The 23,267-nt window shown below is 38.6% G+C and overlaps 1 protein-coding gene across 1 annotated transcript in view; it reads right to left on the bottom strand.

Annotated features, from left to right (window-relative positions):
- Positions 1–557: 557 nt before the first annotated feature.
- The window catches only part of PPP1R21 (protein phosphatase 1 regulatory subunit 21), a 65,405-nt gene continuing 42,695 nt past the window's right edge, over positions 558–23,267 (bottom strand). Inside the window, exons 15-22 of the mRNA XM_025466293.3 lie at positions 22,242–22,394; positions 18,382–18,474; positions 15,014–15,256; positions 8,655–8,687; positions 7,364–7,480; positions 4,673–4,771; positions 3,514–3,642; positions 558–1,223 (exon numbers count right to left, since the gene is read on the bottom strand). Of these exons, the coding sequence (XP_025322078.1) occupies positions 1,194–1,223; positions 3,514–3,642; positions 4,673–4,771; positions 7,364–7,480; positions 8,655–8,687; positions 15,014–15,256; positions 18,382–18,474; positions 22,242–22,394 (897 nt within the window). The 3' untranslated portion in view covers positions 558–1,193. The remainder of the gene's footprint in view (positions 1,224–3,513; positions 3,643–4,672; positions 4,772–7,363; positions 7,481–8,654; positions 8,688–15,013; positions 15,257–18,381; positions 18,475–22,241; positions 22,395–23,267) is intronic.

The following is a 23,267-nucleotide window of genomic DNA, read 5'->3' as shown; positions in this document are numbered from 1 at the left end:
CCAGGATCCCAACACTGTCCTCACTGTGAGGACCAGGCCTCTCTCTATAGCAGACAGCAGAGGCTATACAGGCTGAGGCCATAAAACTGGCCTTTGTGCTGAGCACAGAGGGAGCTGATGATGAGCTCTCAGGAGACCAGAATAAAGCACCTTGGAGGGGGACTAGCAACTGGCTAGATAGAGAGGAGGCTCAAAGCAGGTGGGGAGGTGGGGTTTTAGGAACACCTGAGCAAATCTGGGGACTTGCACATGGGGTGAAATGGGCTGGTACAAGCAGCTGAGAAGAGTGATATATTTAGGGAATGCTGGAGAAACAGCCCTGAGGTTTACACTGAAATGATACAATGTTGATGAACTAAACCAACAGGAGCCTGAGGTATGGTCGCAGGTGCCTGTTGAGGCAAAACTCAAAAGCTGTAATAAAGGATTAACCAGACAATTGTGACAATCTAGGGAATTAGAAAGGTTATATCTAAGCCAACTGGGATTTTGTAAATTTTGTAAAACATAGTTTAATAGGTTTCAGTTTCCCTTATCAAATTTTCATAGCCTGAAAGTTTGATGTAAGTACGAATTTATTGACATCAATTTCCTTAAGCTATTATTCCAACACAGAGAAGGTACTGAAGAGCTGAAGACAATGATAAACCCACAAGATCTGAAGTTAAGTTTGCAAGACCCACCCCCTCTGGAGAGAGAGAGAGAGACAGACTATGAATAAGTCTTCAAAAAGAATCTGGAGACTGCTTTCAATTATAGCAAGAAGTCATGACAGTTGGACAATTTAAGCATTTTATCCAGAAACATAGATCTATTCCATAGATACCAAATCGATTACCATATAATTGAGTTTGAAAATATACAAAATATTTGTTGTTCTTACATACTGAAATTAAAACCTAATTTTAAAAAGTGCACAGTAAAAACAGCATTAAGGAAACCTACAATATCCATGGTACATGTATTGTTCTCCATTTTACTGTCAACATTAAATTCTGTATTTGCCTTACTGGTTACAAATATATTTTAAATGTTTCAAGGCCATTTACAACACTGACTAGTTTACTAGGTCCAACAACACCCCAGCTTCCTGAAGGTGGCCAGCACTGGACACTGGACAAGGGGTCTGGGTCCTGTAGCTCCGTGCAACAGTAGCAGCTTTGGAAAGAAGTCGCCAACCATCTATGTGTAAACTATCGACTCTTGTTCTTTTTAGAATTTCCCTGTGCAAAGAAAAATATCAACAATAAGAACACAAACTTCTAGAAAAATAACTCCCTAGTTTATAGGCCAAGCTGTCTGGAAGGCCATACTTCACTTTGGAAAACTTTAGCTTCCAAGAGGGAGAACAGCTGATAACCTTGCATTGCTTTCATTCAGTAATCAAAAAGCAGTTACTTTTAACTCCCGGACTCTCTATTTCCTGGGACCCTATCCCACCCCCGTACCGCCCCCTCTACACCCCAGGGCTGAGGATCGGCAACAAAGGAAGAAAACAAAGCTATCCTGGATTTATTCAAGCCTCAAATATTCGTTTTGTTCCAAAGACAGGGAGTTTATTGATTTCAGACACTGAATAAAAACTTTTAGCCTGAACATGTTTCTTTGTTGCTTAATAGATACCTTCTAAAGGTCTTAATAGATACTAATTTTGAATATGTGCCAACTAACACAGGGGTAATGATCTGAAAAAGGAAGCTCAGACTGGCTGGAAATGAGCTAGGTGCAGACGTCATAACTCATCTCCAATCCCCCCACATATGGAGATCTGGACTTTCCAGTTTTAGGTAACTTCTTTCTGGAGAAGTTCACTTTTTAGAAAAACATAGTAACTAAATTCCTTACTTAGCTGTTAGGTACAAATACATTCCTGTCATGTGTATGGTTAATGCTTGCAGAACACAAGCATTAATAACAAGATGATAGCCAATGAATGGTTCCAAGATGTTTACTTGGCATCCAATGGAGATCATGTCAAGTTGGCCATAAGATGATGCTCTAGCAATCTATATTACTAACAAACCGGGTAGGGAAGAGCGCAAAATACAGGGATCATAGAATGATCATATCAAGGTTAACAAAATAAATGAGCTCTGTGTTTTATTAATAATAGATATTTTAGGAATTAGATTAAAAAGTTCTGAGAGGACTTGAAAGTTTCCTAACTGCTAAAGTAGCTACAATATAGCTTCCTTTGGGACAATGAACCTTGCTAAACTCAACATTAACCCTTCTCAATTCCGAACCAAATGCCTCCTGCAATTCTGGAGTCTGAAAAGACCCCTATATCCCCTGATACTTCTTTCCAAATGTTAGGTGCTAAAACAGGATTTCTCCTAATATTCACAGTAATGTCGTGCTGTCTACAAGGACTAGGAATATAACCTATGAACTAGCTGTTGTCCCGCTGGAACATCAAGAAAGAGGCCAAGGGAGTTGCAGGAGGCAAGATTCAAGAGGACTGACTCAACACCTCCAAGCTCGTTCCTGAAGCACAAGTAACTGGAGAATCATAATCAAAACCACACTGTCTGGCTACAATAACCACAAGATGCCCCAGGAAAGTATCAGACACTCTCTTGCTCTCTCCAAAGTAGCCAGAGGCCAATCAATATCAAAACAATATTACATAATGCAGATTCCAACACACTCACGTGACGTATCTCCAAGGAGACACCAACTGAGCAGAACACTGCCCTCACCACCCTAGCTAATGCTAAAATAAAGCTATAGTGTGTTCATCTCTATTTCTTCTGCAGTGCCAGCACATAGAAGGACCTCAATAGGTGGATACTAGGTCAATAAGAGGCAACAGTAGATTTCAAAGAGCACAGGTTAGAGACAATAAACCCCTGCTGGCAGTAGTACATACTGTCTGAGTTACAAAATGTGCTAAACATCTGAGATGATGCATGAAACCAAGTTCCTGACTTCCTGAAGCCTAACTTTCACGGTAAAAAAGCATATATGTTACAACAGATATAGGATATGTAGATATGCACTTCAACATACACGTACTACTAGTATCTATTGACCCCAGCCTTGACAAGCAGCGGCTTCATGGGAAATGAAATCTAAAGAATTTCTGGAAAGGGACAAGACATTCCTAGGTTATATGGATGTGTATGAAAATAAATCTGCTAAAGAAGGTTATTTACTCTTCAATAGCACCATTTTAGACTCATATAAAGAAAAAAAATAATAATCCCCATCATAGCCTCCCTAAAAGTCCCCCTAAATGATAAAATAGTAGCAGAAATGCCAAAAGTGCCCCCAAAAAAGGACATAGTATTAGGCCTTCTAGAGGTGAAACCTCCCCTTAACTTATAACTCAAAGAAACTCAATTTTACTTTTGGATAAGAGGACAAATGATATGAAGAAAAAGCATTTAAAACCCCTTTAAACTTCTTAAACTTTGCCCCTGAAATGCACAGCAATGAAATGCCTTATATTAAATACATTACATATTAAATATTATTTTGCAGACAGACTCCTTTCCTCTCCTCTCCTACCTTACTGGACATCTTCAGTGTGTCAATCTCTTCTCTCTGTTTAGATAATGTCTCATTCATGCTGCACAGGTGGTCACTCATCATACTTAATTGATCCTCATAACTCCTCTTGGTCGTTGTCAGCTCATCCTAAATGGCAAAAGAACAGAGGGGGCAAAAAGAAAAATCAAAACCCCACAGTCACACCACTCCAGAGTTTTTTTAATTTACAGAAGGAATCTGAGAAAAGCAACCCATCAAGATGGCCTATCTGATCAATTTACATGAAGGACAAGCCACAGACCTAACAAGAGAACAAAATTAAAACATATGGGGGGAGGGGGGAGTTTTTCTTCTATTCAGCCTTCAAAATATGTTCTGAATTTCTTTCCAAAAAGACTGTCCTTCTATGTCAGGTATAAAACTGTCACAGAAAAACAAGAGGGCTCCATTATCTTTCCTAATTCCTTCAGGTTTTTCAGAGCCTTTGGTAGGGTGGGCCAGTCTGTCTCCGGCACGTTCCCACCAGCCCTGCACCTGATGGCTCATGGCTCTCAGCAATCAGGCCAGGACTCCCTGAGGAGAAGCACCTTTGTCTATCTTCCCATCTCTCTGCTCTCTCCAGCCCCTTAAAATCTAATCCTGTGCTCCAAGCTAATCTGATAAACTAATCTGAAACTAGGAGGAAGCAGGTGTTACTGTGCTAATGTGTTTTTTTCTCTGCCTGTATCACATTTATATTTAATAGATGCTCTCTGGAGACAAAGCTTTAAAACAAAGCAGTGAGTAGGAGGAATATTTTGCAGCCCTACCTTTCACTTTAGGTCAGTTTTATGAAACAGTAAAAATAAGAAATAGAGTCATGTGTCCAGCCTGCTATGACAGGGATTAGCAGGGGGGACAGGGGGAGGGAGGACTGTGGGTACATAAGTATCATTACAGAAGTGCTGACTACAAAGCTATTTAAAATAAAATCAAGTCAGAGAAACAAGCAATATACAACTTTTTGCCTGACAGAAGTAAGATGTTACTTTAAAATGAGGTAGAAATAAAGTGGTTAGAAATATGTATGTCTAGAGGTCGAACACCACTACTTTAAAAAGGAAATGCTGACTTTGCTGCCCAAGAACTTCCAGTGAAAACCATATTAACACCATGTAGGTACCACTTCTGAACTCACCTGAAGTCTACTGATGTTCTGACCGGCTACTTTCATCTCTTCTGTCAGTGCCTCTTTAGACTTTTCAGCCAAGGCCAGTCTCTTAGAGAGTGCTCGGCACTGTTAAATCAGAAAACATTCCATTATCTCAGGAGTCATTTCCCCAAACCAAATTCACTTCAGGCCTATACCACACACTGAAGTACACATGAGATGTGGTCTCCCCTTTACCACTTTAATAAGGAAAAAAAAAAAATCTACCAACCCAAGGTCATCATGGTTTTTCATCAAATCACTCATGACCAGAGGTTATAAAAAAAAACTTAATTTTTTTTAAAGATTTAATTTTTTTTAAAGATTTTATTTACTTATTCATGAGAGACACACAGAGAGGCAGAGACATAGACAGAGGGAGAAGCAGGCTCTCTGTGGGGAGCCTGATGTGGGACTCGATACCAGACCCCAGGATCACTACCTGAGCCAAAGGCAGATGCTCACTCAACCACTGAGAGCCACCCAGGCATCCCTAAAGATCTAATTTTTAAGTAAACTCTACATCCAACATGGGGCTCAAACTCACAACCCCAAGATCAAGAGTCACACATTCTACTGACTGAGCCAGCCAGGTGCCCCTTAAGAAGTTTTTTACATTTACCCAGGATTCATTTGTATTCACACTGGATGAATACAGAAGTGGTTATCTCAAAAGTTATCAATGGCATCTAACCATGCAATATGAATCCCAAGGCACTTTTCTTGTGCTTTTAAGTCCTCTATTAGAGACAACATTACAGGAACAATAAAAGCTTTATAGTCCCAGGCTACAGATTAGACTCCATCTATGGGGAAAATGAAGTGAATGCAGGAATGCAAAGATCCCAGCGGCTTCCCTTGGGGTTCTATCAAAGAGACAGAGCTGATCAGGAAGAAAAAAAGGAAAATTCTGTTTCTTGCTATTGTTTAAAGATGGTGTGCCATTAAGAGGGTCACTAAATTTTCTGATCCGGCCATGAGACTGACCAGGAGAATCTGTTGAGACACATCTCAATGCTGTGTCGACATCAGCCACCCAGACTAACCATTCCAGTAAAGTCTGGAGGGGTCACCACTTCCTGTTTATAAACAAGGAAAAACTAGGACACTGTAACAATTCTTGTAGCACATTGTGCTGAAGACATTTACCAAGATACCCAAATCTCTTGGAAGTAAAACAGCCTCAAATATTTCCCAGCTATTCATTTCATTCCTCACAAGAGAATTTTAGGAAAGTTCAGCCAGTCAAATCAACCACCATAAATTAACCAAACTTCTACTATGTACTCAGCACCAAACCTGGAAAAGAGAGAGAGTTTTGCAAGCTATGGGTCTTCATGAAGATGGCGATCAAGGCTCTGACACTAACTCAGAAGGAAGCTCAGGACCCCAAAAGCGATGGCTCAGAAGTTCAGCATCCCTAGCAGCTCCACTGTAGGTCAGCCAGTTTGCTGCATTCCCCATTTTCTACAGCCCAACAAGCTGTTATCCAACAAACAGGTACATAATGGTGGCTTATGGACAACATGGAGCTAGACACATTATTTATTTATTTCAGCAAGAAAAAAAGAAGCAAAGCCCCTCCCCACTTCCAGCACCTGGCCTCCTATCAACCATTCCCTGTCCACAGTACAGGAGAAAAATCACAAAGTCAATCCCAATAAAAGGTGTTGTCTTTTCTTTCTCAATTTCTTTAACAATTTAAAGCATTATAATTCCTCGTCTGCCATCTATAACTGACCTTTTAACATAAAGTTTTATTTCATTTATTTATTTATTTATTTTTAAAGATTTTATTTATTTATTCATGAGAGACAGAGAAAGAGAGAAAGAGAGAAGCAGAGACACAGACAGGGGGAGAAGCAGGCTCTATGCAGGGAGCTAAATGTGGGACTTGATCCCGAGACTCCAGGATCAACGCCCTGGGCCAAAGGCAGGCACCAAACCACTGAGCCACCCAGGGATCCCCCAACGTAAAGTTTTAAATCAGATACCTTACAGGTATTTTTGTATGTTGAGTGACAGCCATTCTGTATCATTTGTCTCTTATTCTGATTTCTATACTCTCTTCATTTTCTCCCTTGCAATTAATGAACTGTATATTATTTTATGGAGTATCTTACATAGTGTTTTTCTAACTCTCCTAAGAAAATGAATTATTTGGTTAGGTAAGAAGAAAATGTAACAAAAAGTAAGATTATATATCAAAGGTTTAAAAAGGTTACAATTTTCATTTCCTCATTTAGAAGAACTCATTTCTACAACTTGTCACTTAGAAATTAAAGAGTATTAAAAAAAGAAGAAGAGGAACCAGGCATATTTTGCTTTTTAATTTCTTTGCATGAAAACTCCTTGACTTGTGAATGTCTACCTGCCTCTAATTCCCTAAAACAAGTAATCTCTAATAATAATACTACAAACATATGTGACCAGAGGAAGGGAGACCTAGAAGTCTCTCAATTATCCTTCAGTAACTTGGAAATGACAAATCAGTCCTGTATTTATGGAAATAAAGATTTTTGGTTGAATATGGACCAATCAATGTGAACTCCAACCAAATTCACATGGATACAAAGACACAGACATCTCCCTTCCAGAGAACAGCAGGAGACATGGACAGTGACCTAATTCGTGCCGGGATTGGGAAAAGCCACCAAATAGAATTAACTCTCCACTCACCTCTGCATAAAAGTGCACTGACTTACTGTCAGCCAGCTGCAGTTGAGATGTCAATTCCATGATCCTTGCCATGTAGTGATTTTTAATTAAGTCTTCACGAGATTCCACATCTGGAACCTAAACAGAGCACACATAACTAAGTAAATAAATGCCTGTGAAATGAAGCAGTTCTAGAATAGATGACCATTACCCTAGAAGAAGAAGAAGAAGAAAAGACATTTTGTACATTTTCATTTAAAATCTGATGGGGAATCAGTTTCCCAACCCCTTAAAGAAACTTGGAACAAACCAGGTAAATGTATATTCCAACTTTCTCTTATTCAGCATCCTGTCCATGTCAGAATTAGGTTGTGACTTCAAAAGAAGAGAGCAGCAGCGAAGCACCGAGAGGCCCACTACCTCTGGGGCCATGTCCCTCTATCTGGCTTTGATAAGCCACAAACCCGGCTTTCAAAATCTCCATCCATCTGATGCCCCAGTCTTCCTCTAAGTGGAAAAAAGCAGGGGGCAAGGGAGCATTTACTGGAACCCCTAAAATCCAAGCATTCTTTTCCTCCCAAATTATCTTAAGACAGCTCTAATTCTCTTAAACACACTAACCAATTAAACTCTTTCTATAATAAACAGTTTATGGCCCTTGTCCCAAGCCAATGTTTCTTCTAGTCACTCTAGCAATGGTACACTACTGAATTTAGTTTAGAAATAGATACAGAAGTTTGAGATTACCTCAAGTAAAAGGCCAATAAGGAAATCAAGAGAATTTACCAACTTACTTGAACTATATTTACCAGCTTGCCACACTGAGTGGAAAGTTGAGTACCTTCAGTGTTCCTTCTATAGTTATTTATAAAGTTACATCTTATAATATTTCAAAATATTCAGGATTCACACACTTGAGGGCCAGAAAGAAGTAGCAAGCACAATGTCAGTCAAGGCCCGAGAAGTCCTGCTCCCCAGCCTGCCCACTGGGAGGGTTAACGCCTCCAGCCTCATGTGGAATGCCAGCAAGCTGATGGCCAAGCTCCCACCACACCTTGTCAAACTGCCAAGCCAAGCCAAGCCGTTCAACAAGGCAATTACAAAAACAGGCTATAATTTGTTGGTGACGGTTAAAATAGAACCAGAAAGAAAAGCAACATGGATCCATGGATGGAGAAGAAAAACACTGGCTGCACATTTGCAAGAAGTGTCAGAAAATAATTGGACAAAGCTGACTTTTGCAGGCCTTTGTGAACAAACACACAGCCAAATATTTACAAACAAATGTGACGCCAAATACACATTACATTACCTCATTGTCAGATGTCCTGGTTAAAATCCCAATCTAGAACAGAAGAGGAAAAAAAATCTTTGGAACAGACTGTTTTCACTTCAAATACAACAGCTGCAACCCTTGTAATGTTTTCTCTTTTCAGTTCACATCGTTTTTAAGTGCACTGGAAGAGCAGTTCTAGATCACCTGTATCATCTTTTTTTAAAAAATATTTTATTTATTTATTTATTCATGAGAGAGAGAGAGAGAGAGAGAGAGAGAGAGAGAAGCAGAGACACAGGCAGAGGGAGAAGCAGGCTCCATGCTGGGAGCCCGACGTGGACCTCGATCCCGGGACTCCAAGATTGCGCCCTGGGCCAAAGGCAGGCGCTAAACCGCTGAGCCACCCAGGGATCCTCTGTATCATCTTTTACTACAAGGAAGCAGTACCTACAGACAGCTAACTGTATTCACTATTTCCATCATGAGGCAGTAACGGATAATGATCACTATTTCCTCTATCAAAATGCTGTAGTCCTTTTCACTGAAACTCAACAAATTAATTGCCTGGGAGGGAGAGAACAGCTTTGACTCATCTTGTCATTTCTATGCCTATTTCCAAAGCAGTAGCCAAGGAGAGGTAAAGACAGTTTTATGGTGACCATAACAACTGAACATTACAAACAGAAAACACAAATAACACCCTGCTGAAAGTCTGAAAGGAGAAAGAAGAAATACACTTTTGATATAATGTTATGACCTTAGTAAGAATTAATTTCAGATTTAAATTAATGAAAAAGAAAATATAATTTCAGACACATTGAAGTACTGCCAAGTTTTTTAAAGCTTGCTTTTGTGGAGTAAGATTTCAAAACCAGATAGGCATGAATACTGATTTCAGGTTATTGTCCAAAGTGGAAAGGCACGTGCTTGGGCGCCATAACTTCAGGACACTCAGAAACTCAGTTTCAGTGGATTTTGATACTCTCACAGATGACATCCAATAAACAGTTTTCACGGATCCTACATCATCTCAAGAGTTATTACTCTGAACAGTGCTCGGTGTATCAACTGAGTGAATGCTAATGAATGTCATGCCCACCTAACTGTAAAAGGATCGTTTATAAGACTTTTTTTTTTTAATAGAACCATAATTTTCTATTCACTGAAGCAGAAGTAGCAATTAGTCTTTCTCTTTTAGTTAAAAACTGTTTATGGTAACACACCAATCATTTAATTTTATATATTCAAATATGACTACATTTGGCAAAAGAAATTCCGAGTGTGCATCTACTCTCATCCCAGGTTATGGTTTAAGAATGTGTGACAGCACAAGACCCACAAAGGAATGGTATTATATAAATGGAAGGAAAACTTAACGTACATAATTTCAACATTTTCTTCATATGATGCTAATGGGAGTGTAAACTGATACGCCCTTTTAGAAAACTTAGCAATAAAAGGCCAAGAAACCCAAAAACATATATGCCTTTTGACCTAGTAAGTTCTAACCCTGAAAATACATCCCAAAGTCATCATCTGAGATGCAGAAAAAGCCTTATGCATAAAAGATGCTATTTAATATAGTAAAAATTACAACCAATGTCCACCTATAGGTAAACTAAGGCATATTTTATGTAGAATACTATGCAATCAACAGCTAAGTTTATTCAGATTTCTAATAATAAGATAAATGTTTGTGTATCCACATTACTCTAAAAGATTTGAAATTTTATATAGCACAGTATCAACCACGCATGAAATTTTGCAGGAAAAATGTTAACGGTAGTTGCTTGGATATTCAAGGAGCATGTCAACTTTTCTCTTCCTTTACCCTTCTGTAGTTTTTAATTATCTACAAGGTACGTGTACTCCCTTTATACATAAAACATATATTTAAAATTCTATGAATGCTTTTTAATTCTAGCAAGAAGCAGAAATTTGAATTATTCTGTGGCTTTTTCTTTCTTGAGGTTACTGCCATCTTTTATTACAATAAATCAGCAGGTGGCTGAAAGCTCAAATTACACTATTAGGTACTTTAATGACAAATACTATGCATTCAATTACTGAAGTGCCATAGGGTTAGAAATAATCAGTTTCTATCTGATGTAACTTTTTCAGCCCCAAGGTGCTTGAATCAAACTAATCTTCTGGGGGATTGTAGGATGAGCTTCCTTAGCCAGTCAGTTAACTTTAAAATGGGCACAGATTTGGGGCACCTGGGTGGCTCAGTGGTTGAGAGTCTGCCTTCGGCTCAGCGCATGATCACATAGTCCTGGGGTCGAGTCTGGCATCGGGCTCCTGCAGGGAGCCTGCTTGTCACTCTACCAATGTCTCTGCCTCTCTCTCTCTGTCTCTCATGAATAAATAAAATCTTAAAAAAAAAAAAAAAAAAAAAAAAAGGCACGGATTTGCTCCCAATACCCAAAGGAAGATGAGAGAAATGGAAGGTCACATAGCTGCATACTTAGTTCAGTGAAGTTCACTAGGGGTGGGGAAAAGGGAATAAAAGGCTAAAAAAGAGAAACATCAAGAAAGGCAGAAAACATCACTTTTTTTTTAAAGATTTTATTTATTTATTCATGAGAGACACAGAGAGAGAGAGAGAGAGGCAGAGACACAGGCAGAGGGAGAAGCAGGCTCCACAGAGGGAGCCGACGTGGGACTTTGATCCTTGGTCTCCAGGATCACGTCCTGGTCGGAAGGTGGCGCTAAATCGCTGAGCCACCCGGGCTGCCCCACCATCACTTTTTTATCCCAATGTTCTCTGAGGTTGTTTTTGCTAGGAATCCTCCATGTACAAGAGGGAAGGAGGGTTAACGTAGTTAAGATCCTTCTCCTGGCCTGAAATACTCTTCTCCTGCCTTGGACTCCTGTTCACTTTTGAAACCCATTCATTTTACCTCTCCTGTGTCATCCTCCCTGAGCCCTCCAGCAGCCTGCTCTGTGACCCCACAGCACGCCATATATGTCAACCCATGCTCGTGCTTCTTTAGATTGAAAGCAACAAAGACCAACTGTGAAAAATGAGGAGGCCAATCATGTCTTGGTTCTCTAATCCTGACCATGAGAGACAATGCCCAGGGGTTCACAGAGAATGTGGCACCTCAACTGTACCTGAAATCATAGGCAGAATTCTGAATTCAGCGAAGTCAAGGAGAAGGAAAAAGGAGCTGGAAGGCAAAAGCACATGAGTATATAGGTGATAGGGGTTATGGATGAACAGATAGGAAAAGAAACAGCTTAAACAAAGACAGGGAAGGATAAATCCAAAGAATGTTACCAGGGAAGAGCTCAGTGTGGCTTTGTACAAGGAAATGTGGAAGAGTGGGGACGGGGCGCGTGAGGTTTGTTTTTTTTTGTTGTTGTTGTTTTTAATTAAAAAAAAATTAAAAAAAAAAAAAGGAAATGTGGAAGACAGGACTAGAAAGGTAATCTAGAAAAGGTATCCACATACCTTAAATGCCAAACAAATGAATGGATTATATTCTACAGATAACTAGAAACAAGGGAGTTCATAATCAGTTATATACTCTAGGAAAAGCACTTCGATAGCACCTTAGATGGTTGGTGGAGGGAAAGAGGCCCTTAAAAGATGCAAACAGATCAAGGCCATGTACACAGATGCAAACTGGACACACTGGACACACTGCTTAAAGTAACGGCAACTTCCAAACTGACCAAACACAAATATCATCATCATCACTCATGGCCCAACAGTGCTCAGCACTAACAGTTTCCCCTGTCCCTGGAAATCCCTCTCACTGACATACCTAAGAACCATGCTTGCCATTGAAGATGTTCAAAGACAGTTCTGAACTTTCAGCAATGGACATTACTGACTCAAATACACCAAGGCTGCCAACTCTCAGCACTTCAAGAAAGGCAAGCAGTAAACAAATGAGTTTATGTCAGCTGATCTGTTTTCTGACACTGATCAGAGCATGAGGCTTTGGTGGTTAAGGAGGGTATACCTTGGATTCCAGCCTAGTTCTGTCACTTACTAATAAGCATGTGACTTCAGCTGAGTTATCTCACCTCTCTGAACCCCAGTCTCATCTACAAAATAGAAATACGACAGTACCTACAAACTTAGAAGACTGCCTGAGTTAACATACTCGAGTCCTCAACATCAAGGCTGGCTCACGATCACTACAATCATTACTGTTGTAGGAGCACTCTTCCTGGTCTAGTCTGGTTCAACAGTTACTCCCTGGCCACCAGTGACTCTACTGCTAGCGCAAATGAAAGCCAAGGGAAGTAACAGATGTAGGGAAGCAGAGAGAGAGAGGGGAGAAAGAAATCAGACCAGACCAGAGCGAGAAAAGTCTGACCTGATCAATGAAACAGACTCTGAAGGGAAATCCAAAGATGGGTGGTGGCGGGCTTGTACTTTCCCCAGTGGTACCTGAAGAGACGTCAAAATTCTGCTAGGTGTGTTGAATGTGCCTCTAGGCAGTTAGTCAGCTTCCCCTAGCCAGAGGCAATATACAGGACTGGGACTCAGACCTGTGATCAAGGGGTCACTATAGGATCATCCTGTGAGCATGGTGCCCACACAAGTCAAAACCCTGAGAAATTCTACTTTTTTTTTTTTTTGCTTTTCTAAAAATTTAACTCTTTTTTTCTCCCCATATTTTATTAAGAAAAGTTTCAAACACACAGAAAGCTGGGGAAATGGTATATCCACCATCTACACTTAATAATTAACAGTTTATTTATCTGTACATGTATATTTTTTCTGAACAACCTGAAAGTAAATTGCATATACTATGATACCATACCTAAGTACTTTGACATTTATCTCCCCAAATTAAGATACTCTCCTAAATAATCATAATACCAGTATCACATCTAGGAAAACTAATAATAAACTGAGTTCCTGACACTGTTAAGATGCAATAGGGTCTACATACATCTCGAAAATAAAAGCTGGTTTGTATGTTTCACTATCAGGGATGCCCTGAATGAGAAGGACCATGACTTGCTCTTCCACTGTATCAACAAGCTATGAGGAGGATAAAGTCAAGTGCCTTAGGACCTGTCCTAAGGTGCTTTCAATAAGCACCATGGCTCCCCTCAAGATCTTCAAGAAAGGCTTGTAAAATGTACCTAACAATGCATATTTCTGATTATAAGGGTTTTTTTTTCCTTCTGATTTCTTCTTTCTTGGATTTTCTTTTCCTTTTTTTTATTTTTTTCACTGTGGGTAGAATATTATAATCAGGAAACTTTTCTTAAAGTAACTTTGAAGTTACTTGAAGTAATTAACAGCTCCAGTATTGATGTTTCTTCACCTTCTAAATCACTGCAGTTAGGGGCACCTGGGTAGCTCAGTTGGTTAAGCATCTGCCTTCGGCTTGGGTCATGATCCCAGGGTCCTGGGATCGAGCCCCACATTGGGCTCCCTGCTCTGTGGGGAGCCTGCTACTCCCTCTCTCTCTGTTGTTCCCCCTGCTTGTGTGCTCTCTCACACATACACTCTCTCCAATAAATAAATAAAAATCTTCTTTAAAAAATCGCTGAAGTTAGATATAAGGCAAGAAACAGAAGGTTCTAAGATAACCTACCAACATGACTATCTTATGGAATGTAACTAAACTGATAGGTTTCTGTATTATATATATGTTGTAAAGCTTTATACTGTCTAGGAACCATATTTAACTGTTTTTTTTTAAAGATTTTATTTATTTATTCATAGAGATGCAGAGAGAGAGAGGCAGAGACACAGGCAGAGGGAGAAGCAGGCTCCATGCAGAGAGCCTGACGTGGGACTCGATCCAGGGTCTCCAGGATCACGCCCCGGGCTGTAGGAGGCGCTAAACCGCTGCGCCACCGGGGCTGCCCTTTAACTGGTTTAAAATGGTATTTGTGGCCATTCTATGAAAAGGCAGACATTCAAGCCCTTGGTCAGAAATATAATCCCATATTACAAATGTTTCTATGGAAAAACAGGATCATCTTCATTTTAACTTCCTAGATCTTTTCCAGGGATACAGTCCTCACCATGGGAAAGTCTCATGCAAAATCAAAGGAAATATAATGGAATAGCTCTTTGAAGGAGGCATCCTACTTACCACTTGCTTTTTCTAGAACATGTGGATTATACCTGTTTTATTCTGACACTTACTTGTTTATTTATTTAAGGGTTGGATGGTGAAGGGCAAAGGGAGAGAGAGAGAATTGTAAGCAGGCTCCATGTTCAGCACAGAACCCGCCTGGGGCTTGATCTCATATCCCTGAGATCATGACCTGAGCAGAAATCAAAAGTTGGATGCTTAACTGATTGAGCCACCCAGGGACCCCCACTGACATGTAACTTAGATGGTAACACCAAACACTAGGTTAAGTCCTTACCAATTAGCATTTTAAAAAAAGAAGAAGAAAACACTTACCAGACTGGTGCTATGAGCAGGCTCCAGTGCAGCCCTAGCCGAGGTTTCTTCCTGGCCCGTCGCATTCGCCCCAGTGGGATTTTCCTGGGCCAGCCCGAGACCCTGCCCACTACTCGTACTCCTCAGCTTATCTGCGAATCGCTGGTTTTCTTTCTCTAGCTTGATTTTGGCTAACTGTGCTTCCAACATCCAATGTTCTTTCTCTTGCTCCAGTTTAGAGATCTTTTCCAAACTCTGCTGAACCTTGAAAAGCAACAAGAGTTCTACACTTTAGATGATGATGCAGAAAAAAACCTAGTGGCTCAAGAAAGGCTTCACAGAACATCAACCCCAACTACCTCCCAGAGGTGAAAACAAAAAGCCTGATTGTTAAACAGGGCAAAGGAAATACTGAACAAAACACAAGAGGCACAACTGGAAACTGAGGAAGTGAAGAATAAAATTAAAAATCTCTATTCATCCAAAGATATCAAGAGAGTGGAAAGGAAAGCCACAAAATGGAAGGCATCTGCAAAGCATGTATCCAACAGAGGACTCATATCTCAAATATATCAAAAACTCCTACAAATTAGTAAGAAAAAGACAGCCCAAAAGAAAAATAGAGGGGGGAGGGGATCCCTGGGTGGCACAGCGGTTTACGCCTGCCTTTGGCCTAGGGCGCGATCCTGGAGACCCGGGATCGAATCCCACGTCGGGCTCCCGGTGCATGGAGCCTGCTTCTCCCTCTGCCTGTGTCTCTGCCTCTCTCTCTCTCTCTCTGTGTGACTATCATAAATGAATGAATGAATGAATGAATGAATGAATGAATGAAAGAAAGAAAGAAAGAAAGAAAGAAAGAAAAAGAAAGAAAGAAAGAAAGAGAAAGAAAGAAAGAAAGAAAGAAAGAAAGAAAGAAAGAAAGAAAGAAAGAAAGAAAGAAAGAAAGAAAGAAAGAAAGAAAAAATAGAGGGGGGGAAAACACAAGGACACCGAACAAGACTAAAAACATAAAAAAGAAGGTATTCAAGGTCACTATCAAGAAAAGGCAATTTAAAACCACCCACATGACTAAAATTAAAAAGGCAGAAAATACAAAGGTGAGCATGCTTGTGGAGCAACTGGAACTACCATATAGTGCTAGGAGGACTGGAATTTGGGACAAACACTTCGAAAAACTATTAGGCTAGATTTTTAAAGCTGACAACATCATATCCTATGACCCAGCAATTCTGCTTCCAGGTGTACACTCAACAGAGGATGCACGTTTACCAGAAGACATGGGTAAGGACACTCACAGTAGCATTATGATAGCCAAACACCTGAAACCACTCAAATACAGTCAGTAAAAGAGAATAATGCATATTCACACAGTAGAATACTAAACAACAATGAAAATGGACAGACTACATTCACATATAACAGATGAATATCACAAATATGTTAAACGAAAGAAACCAGACCTGAATATATATATTATTATATATAATAATATATAACCAGGTTATATATTATTATAACCTCATTTAATGAAAATTCTGTTTACTGAACTTTTCACTGATCTACTATATTAGAACACAGGATGATAGCTCTCTTTGGGGGCAAGGAGAGTAATACCTGGAAAAAGGCATGAGGAAGGCTTCCAGTAATTTTTTTAAAGGTATACCTTACAAAAAGAAATGTTCTTTTTTAAAAATTTTATCTAGGTGCTCATTACATCAGTATGTTTATTTGTGAAAATTCATTGGGATATACAGTTGACCCTTGAACAACCCAGGTCTGAACTACATGGATCCACTTACACAAGGCTTTTTTTCAATAAACACAGTACACTACTACAAATGTATTTTCTCTTTCTGACGATTTTCTTAGTAACATCTTTTCTCTAGCTTACTTTATTGTAAGAATGCAGTATATAATACACATAATATACAAAATATGTGTTAATCAGCTGTTTATGTTATTAGTAAAGCTTCCAGTCAACAGAAGGCTATTAGTAGTTAAGTTTTGGAGGAGTCAAAAGTTAGGGGGGGTGGTCAATGCCCCTAACCCTCATGTTGTTCAAGAGTCAACCATACATTAATTATTTGTACACTTTTCTTAAGTACGTTACATTCCCTTCAGTAAGAAGTTTAAAAAACTAATTCTCAGGACAAATAAAAGCTTGAAATTACATGAAAATTAAAGTAATCTTATAGTAAATTCCAATGCTCTACCAACTATCATGGTTGAGCAATTACTATGCAGCAGATGCTGTTCATGGTACTTTCCTGCCATTATCCCACTGAAGCCTCACAATCCTTCAATTCTCATTTCTCAAAGAGCAGAACTAAAGCCCCCAGCAGCTGAACCACCTGCTAAGCTAGCAAATGGCAGAGCAAGGATTTGGGACCCCATCTGTCTGGCTCACAACTCTGATTCTTTTCACTGTATCACACTGCCTCCCATTGGCTCAATTAATCCCTACACGACCCTGAAAGGCAGATATTATTCTCACTTCAGAGAGGCAGGAAGTAACACCCAGAGTGCTTCTCAGACTAGCCTGCAGCTGGTCAATGGCAGAGTGGGAAAAGCAACAGCTCTGCAGCCACAGTTCTCCCACTTCCCAGCTACTCTGGGTAAAAGCTGCTTACTTTCTTTGAGTCTTACTTTCCTTACATAAAATAAGAAGATTGAAAATCAATTTTTAAAGTATTCTACATTTTATCGTTTATCGCAGGATTTTTGTTTCTCAGGAATTACTCTCTGAATTAAATTTTTAGTTCCAACTTCATAGCATATTAATGTTGAAAAGATAAGTGATATAGGCCAGCACAGACAAAATAAAAGTCTTGGGTGAACTTATTTGCACTCTCTTTGAAGATAAATACTTCAAAAACTTAAGAGCAAGCCTGCTGTTGAAGTAAGTCTCTGATAAAAGCTAAACCAGGTCCAGAGTGCACCAACTTCTGGAAAAGTTAATCCCCCTCACCTCCACCTAGCCCCCAAATTCAATTGACCAACTAAGTGAATATTGGAAATTTTTCATTATTGCTCATTTAAAAAATTAAGATAACTCATTGAGTCTCTAACTCCTATTTTTTTTTTTGCCTTATTTCCATTTAAATCTAATGCGTAGCAAAAAAAAAAAAGAACTACTGCATCTCAGGTGTGTTAATATCACTTTGGTGGCAATTACAATACCAACTGAATCAAAATGACTTATTTAGAGTATCAACAAATGTTCTTGAATGAATTATGCTCATGGTGCTTTTCACTACGTGTTAAACAATTAATTTTACATGTTTACTTATATTGCCTTTTAAATGGTTCTATCTGTGTTAAAAGGCTTCTCCAGGGGATTTAACATCTATGCTCAATTAACAAGTGGCATGATTTATCAGGTGCCATACCTGTTGTGCAAGGCCTTCTCGACTTTCAGTAGAGCTAAGAAGGACCCGGCGGTTTGCCAGTGCTTCTTCGTAAGGCACAGACTCCAAGAGCGGCTATGGAAAAAGCATCATAAGAGTTAAAGAGAGCATAGCATTCCCTGATCTTATCTACATGAATAAGAATGCTAAATGGGGTTCAATCATAAACTCAGATACACGCCAACATATACTGCTTCCTTTACTAATGTGACAAGGAACTTTTTTTTAAAGAAAAATAATAAAGAGGGACTTGTCATTCCACTTATAATCTACACTAACTAAAACCATATGCACTTGAACCGAATACCAGATGATTTCACTTCTACGTGAAATCTAAAACACAAAACAAATTTAAAAAAAAAATAGAAACAGACTCAGATACAGAGAACAATCAGATGGTTGTCAGGTGGGAGGGGAGTGGGAACATGGGCAAAACAGGGAAAGGGGATTAAAAGGTACAAACTTCCTGTTATAAAATAAATAAGACATGGGATACAAATGTACAGCATAAAGGATATAAGTAGTAACTTTGTTTTTTTTTTAATTTTTATTTTTATTTATTTATGATAGTCAGAGAGAGAGAGAGAGAGAGAGAGAGAGAGAGAGAGGCAGAAACATAGGCAGAGGGAGAAGCAGGCTCCATGCAACGGGAGCCCGACGTGGGATTCAATCCCGGGTCTCCAGGATCGCGCCCTGGGCCAAAGGCAGGCGCTAAACCGCTGCGCCACCCAGGGATCCCGAGTAACTTTGTATGGTAACAAATGGTTGCTAGACTTATCTTAGTGATCACTTTGTGATATATATAAATGTTGAGTCATTATGTGGTACACCTTAAACTATATGATACTGTATGTCACTTATATCTCAATTTAAAAAATAAAAAAGCAGATTACCAAGAGATGGGGCAGAGAAGCAGGAGTAAAGATTACTATGAGGCATTGTCTTGTCCATGATTTCAAAGGTGTAGACAATGTCAAAACCTATCAAATTGTAAGCTTCAAATATATGCAATTTTGGGGCACCTGGGTGACTCAGAGATGAGTGTCTGCCTTCGGCTCAGGGTATGATCCCGGGGTCCTGGGATGGAGTCCCGTATCAGGCTCCCCACAGGGAGCCTGCTTCTCTCTCTATGTCTCTGCCTCTCTCTGTGTGTCTCTCATGAATAAATAAATAAAATCTTTAAAAATACACATATATGCAGTTTTTGTATGCCAATTAAATCCCCAATAAAACTTTCCAAAACAAACAAAAATAGATAAAAGAGGAGGACAGAAAATCTAGAAACACACAAAAGCACAGACAAAAAGATGTTACGTGATAAATGGTGCATTTTTTTAATCAGTGGAGAAAGAACAGACTGGATAAACACTGTAAGGACAACCAGTTAATAATTTAGAAAAATATCTACTTAGATCCCCTTTTCACACCCATATCAGAATGAATCTAAGATGGATTAAAGACTTGAACTTAAAAATTTAGACCATGAAAATAATGGAAGAAAATGTAGGTGAGGGCAGCGCGGGTGGCTCAGTGGTTTGGCGCTGCCTTTGGCCCGGGGCATGACCCTGGGGTCTGGGATCGAGTCCCACATGGGGCTCCCTCCATGGAGCCTGCTTCTCCCTCTGCCTGTGTCTCTGCCTCTCTCTCTCTCTCTCTCAAGAATAAATAAATAAAATCTTAAAAAAAAAAAAAGAAAATGTAGGTGAACATTTCTAGAGTCTTGAAAAGTATCCCTGGCTGAGAATCACCACCATAAAGAAAAAGACTGTAATGATATAAGAATTAAAACTTAATATTTTGAAAAAATACTACAGCAAACTAGGGGAAATACTTGACATAGTACATAGTACACAGACACAGTACTGACATCTTTTACTATAAAAAATTAAAAATTAAATAAAATTCTTAGTATACTAGGGAGCTCTTTCAACCCTAATTAGGAACATTTTTCTAAAAATAGGTTAACAATGAACAGAGAACTGACAGAATGAATATAAACAATAACTTTACAAAAGGACATTCCACTTCAATAAGCAAAGAAATGCAAATTAAAATAACAATAAAAAACCTCTTGTCTCTGAGATAGATAATTATTAAGTTCATGGGTTAAATGTATACTTCTACTGCTGATAAACTACAAATAGGTAACCTTCTGAAGTGTAGTCTGGGAAAAATGTGCCAAAATTTGGAAGATTTACAGACTTTGAAGCAATTCCATTTTGGGAAATTAATCTTAAAGACATAATTAATTAGACAAATATAGGGATATGGGTAGCCCTATACATTGTTAAGAGTATAAAACTGTACAGCTACTCTTAAGGACAATTTACAATAAACATGAAAGTTTTAAATGTGCAAACCACACAATCCATAATATTCTACTGCTCAATATTCCATACAAGTGCCTGAGGTATTTATAAAGTTATTCACTGCAGTATTATCATAATAGTAAAAAACTGCAATGAACTAAATGCCCACCAATAGGGGATACCTAAATGAGCCACAGAACATCCATATTATAGAATAGCCACCATAGGTTAATGACACAGATCTCTAAAACATTTTTTCTGTTTTTAAAAAAATATATTTGACAATGTTACTTTAGTTTCAGGTGTACAACATAGTGATTCTGCAATTCTATACATCTAAAACATTTTAAGTTTTTTTAAGTTGTTTTTTTTTTTTTAGTTCTCTCTACACACAAAGTAGGGCTCAAACTCAGGACCCTGAGATCAAGAGTTAAATGTTCTCACTGAGCCAGCCAAGCATCCCTAAAACGTTTTAAATGAAAAAAATCAAGTTGCACAATGAAACGTAGATTTTAGGTTAAAAAAAGAAAGAAAGAAAACTCTATTTATTGTATATTGTCTGGAAGTTTAGATAAATGCTCCAAGAGTTTGGAGGATTATATGCCAAATTGAGTACTATAGTCACCTCTGAAGAGAAAGTGGAATTAGGGACTGAATTTTAGTTGTAATGCTCTAATGTAATGTAAGAAGGGGTTTGTGCATTATATATAACTAACTGTTTTAAAAAATTAGGGAAAAAGGTAATAACAAAGGCACAAAAAGTTGCATGTGCAAGAATATCTTCTGTAGTGCTGCATATAATAGTGAAAAACAGAAAACAACCTAAATATCCACAAGCAATGGATTGGTTAATTAAATTATCACACAATTTACAGAATGAAATACTGTAACAATTATTTATAGACCTATATTATTTGATACATAAAAATCACAATTTTTATATCCATGATTCACTAAGAGGAAAAAACCAGATTCTGAAATAGTATACATATTCAGATACACCGCTTTTCATGGCAAATACATGTGTGTATTTCCTTGTGTGTGCAAACATGCACCAAAAGGTTTTTGGATATAGATATACTCTAATAAAGTAGCTACCTCTGGATGGTGGGGATCTGGTGCAACTATAATTTTCGTCTTCACATACTGCTGTATCTTCTGACTTCTTTTTGCAATGACCTTGTATTCTGATATTTAGGAAAAAATTATAAATATATTTCTATTTTTTTGTTTCTACAAGTTTGAGATTTCTGAAGTTTGATACTTACTGGCTGCCTGGCTGCCTCATTCTAGACACTCCTACCGGGAACTTGGGGACATGAGTTCAACATGGCCTATGCATAGATCACACATTCATTAAGATGTAGGTCTCTGTCACCTCCTCCTTCCCAAAGACCTCCCCCAGTACCCACCGACCAGCTGTGCCCCCAGTTGTGTAAAATCTAAACAATATGAACTTGGAAAGACTCTTGCAATTCTCTGGAATGATTCCTGATTTTTCCTCTGATATGAATTCAACGGCAGCGCACAAACCTTTCTCAGAGCCTTCATGTAGGCAGCAGCTTTTTTCTTGTACTGCAGCATGCATTCAGCTGAAAGAGGACTAATGAAGCCACTCGCTGTCTTAGGCCCGTAGCTCAGAGAAGCAATGAAGTAGTCCACATTGTTACTGAAGAAAGATGCGATCTAAACCAAGTGTGACAAGAAGATAGATTTTGTTTTCCAGTAATATATCTAACATATATATCTAATAGTTTTTGGAGCAGTTAAAGTTGCTGAGAATGGAAATGAAATTTCAACACCTGCCCTAAAGCCCATACTTACTTATTTAAGGAGAATACCTAGGGCGATGATTTGTAATAAAAAGACAATACCAGTATAAAGGTTGAGTCCAGACTTCTGACAGGTCTTAATCTAGACAAATTTCTATTCTTCCTGAAAACCAAGACTAATTCTGGTTTATTCTGTAGATGATGTTCATGAGCTATCTGCCTCAGTGATTTCTGCCACTACTCTCAAAATATCCATGTTTGGATTTATACATTCTATTCGTATTTTAACTTTGAATGCTTCAAATTCCAACATGAGACATGACATGGCATCTTAAGTAATGTCCAGGAAGGTTAGTAGCCAGAAAAACTAAAGTGTTATTAGATACATTGAAGAATATCCTATTTTGATAAATAAGAACATGGAGAACAAAATATCCTACACCTTGGCAGAAATTGTTCAAAAAGGAAGCAACAAATCGCTAATGGTCTGAAAGTTTAAATTTCTTCATCAATTATTCTACTACGTCAAATGAAATTCTACATGAGGTAGTATTCGAAAAAATAAAGGATTCTAAGCCTTATATTCCTTCTAATGACATAGAGAATCACATACCGAGGGTTTGCATTTTAGGTCACAACAGTATACGGTGAGGTTTATCCCTTTTCCTCCTTTTAATATTTGTACACTTCCTAAATGTTCTTCAATGTGCATATATGACATTTTCTTACTGGGCTTTTAAAAATATACACTATAAAATTTTGCTTAATCAAATCATATTAGCTAAGA

The sequence above is a fragment of the Canis lupus genome, chromosome 10 (assembly GCF_003254725.2).
Source record: "Canis lupus dingo isolate Sandy chromosome 10, ASM325472v2, whole genome shotgun sequence".
Taxonomy (NCBI): Eukaryota; Metazoa; Chordata; class Mammalia; order Carnivora; family Canidae; genus Canis; species Canis lupus.
Note: the sequence above shows the minus strand (reverse complement) of the source record. Positions and strands in the feature narration are given on the sequence as shown.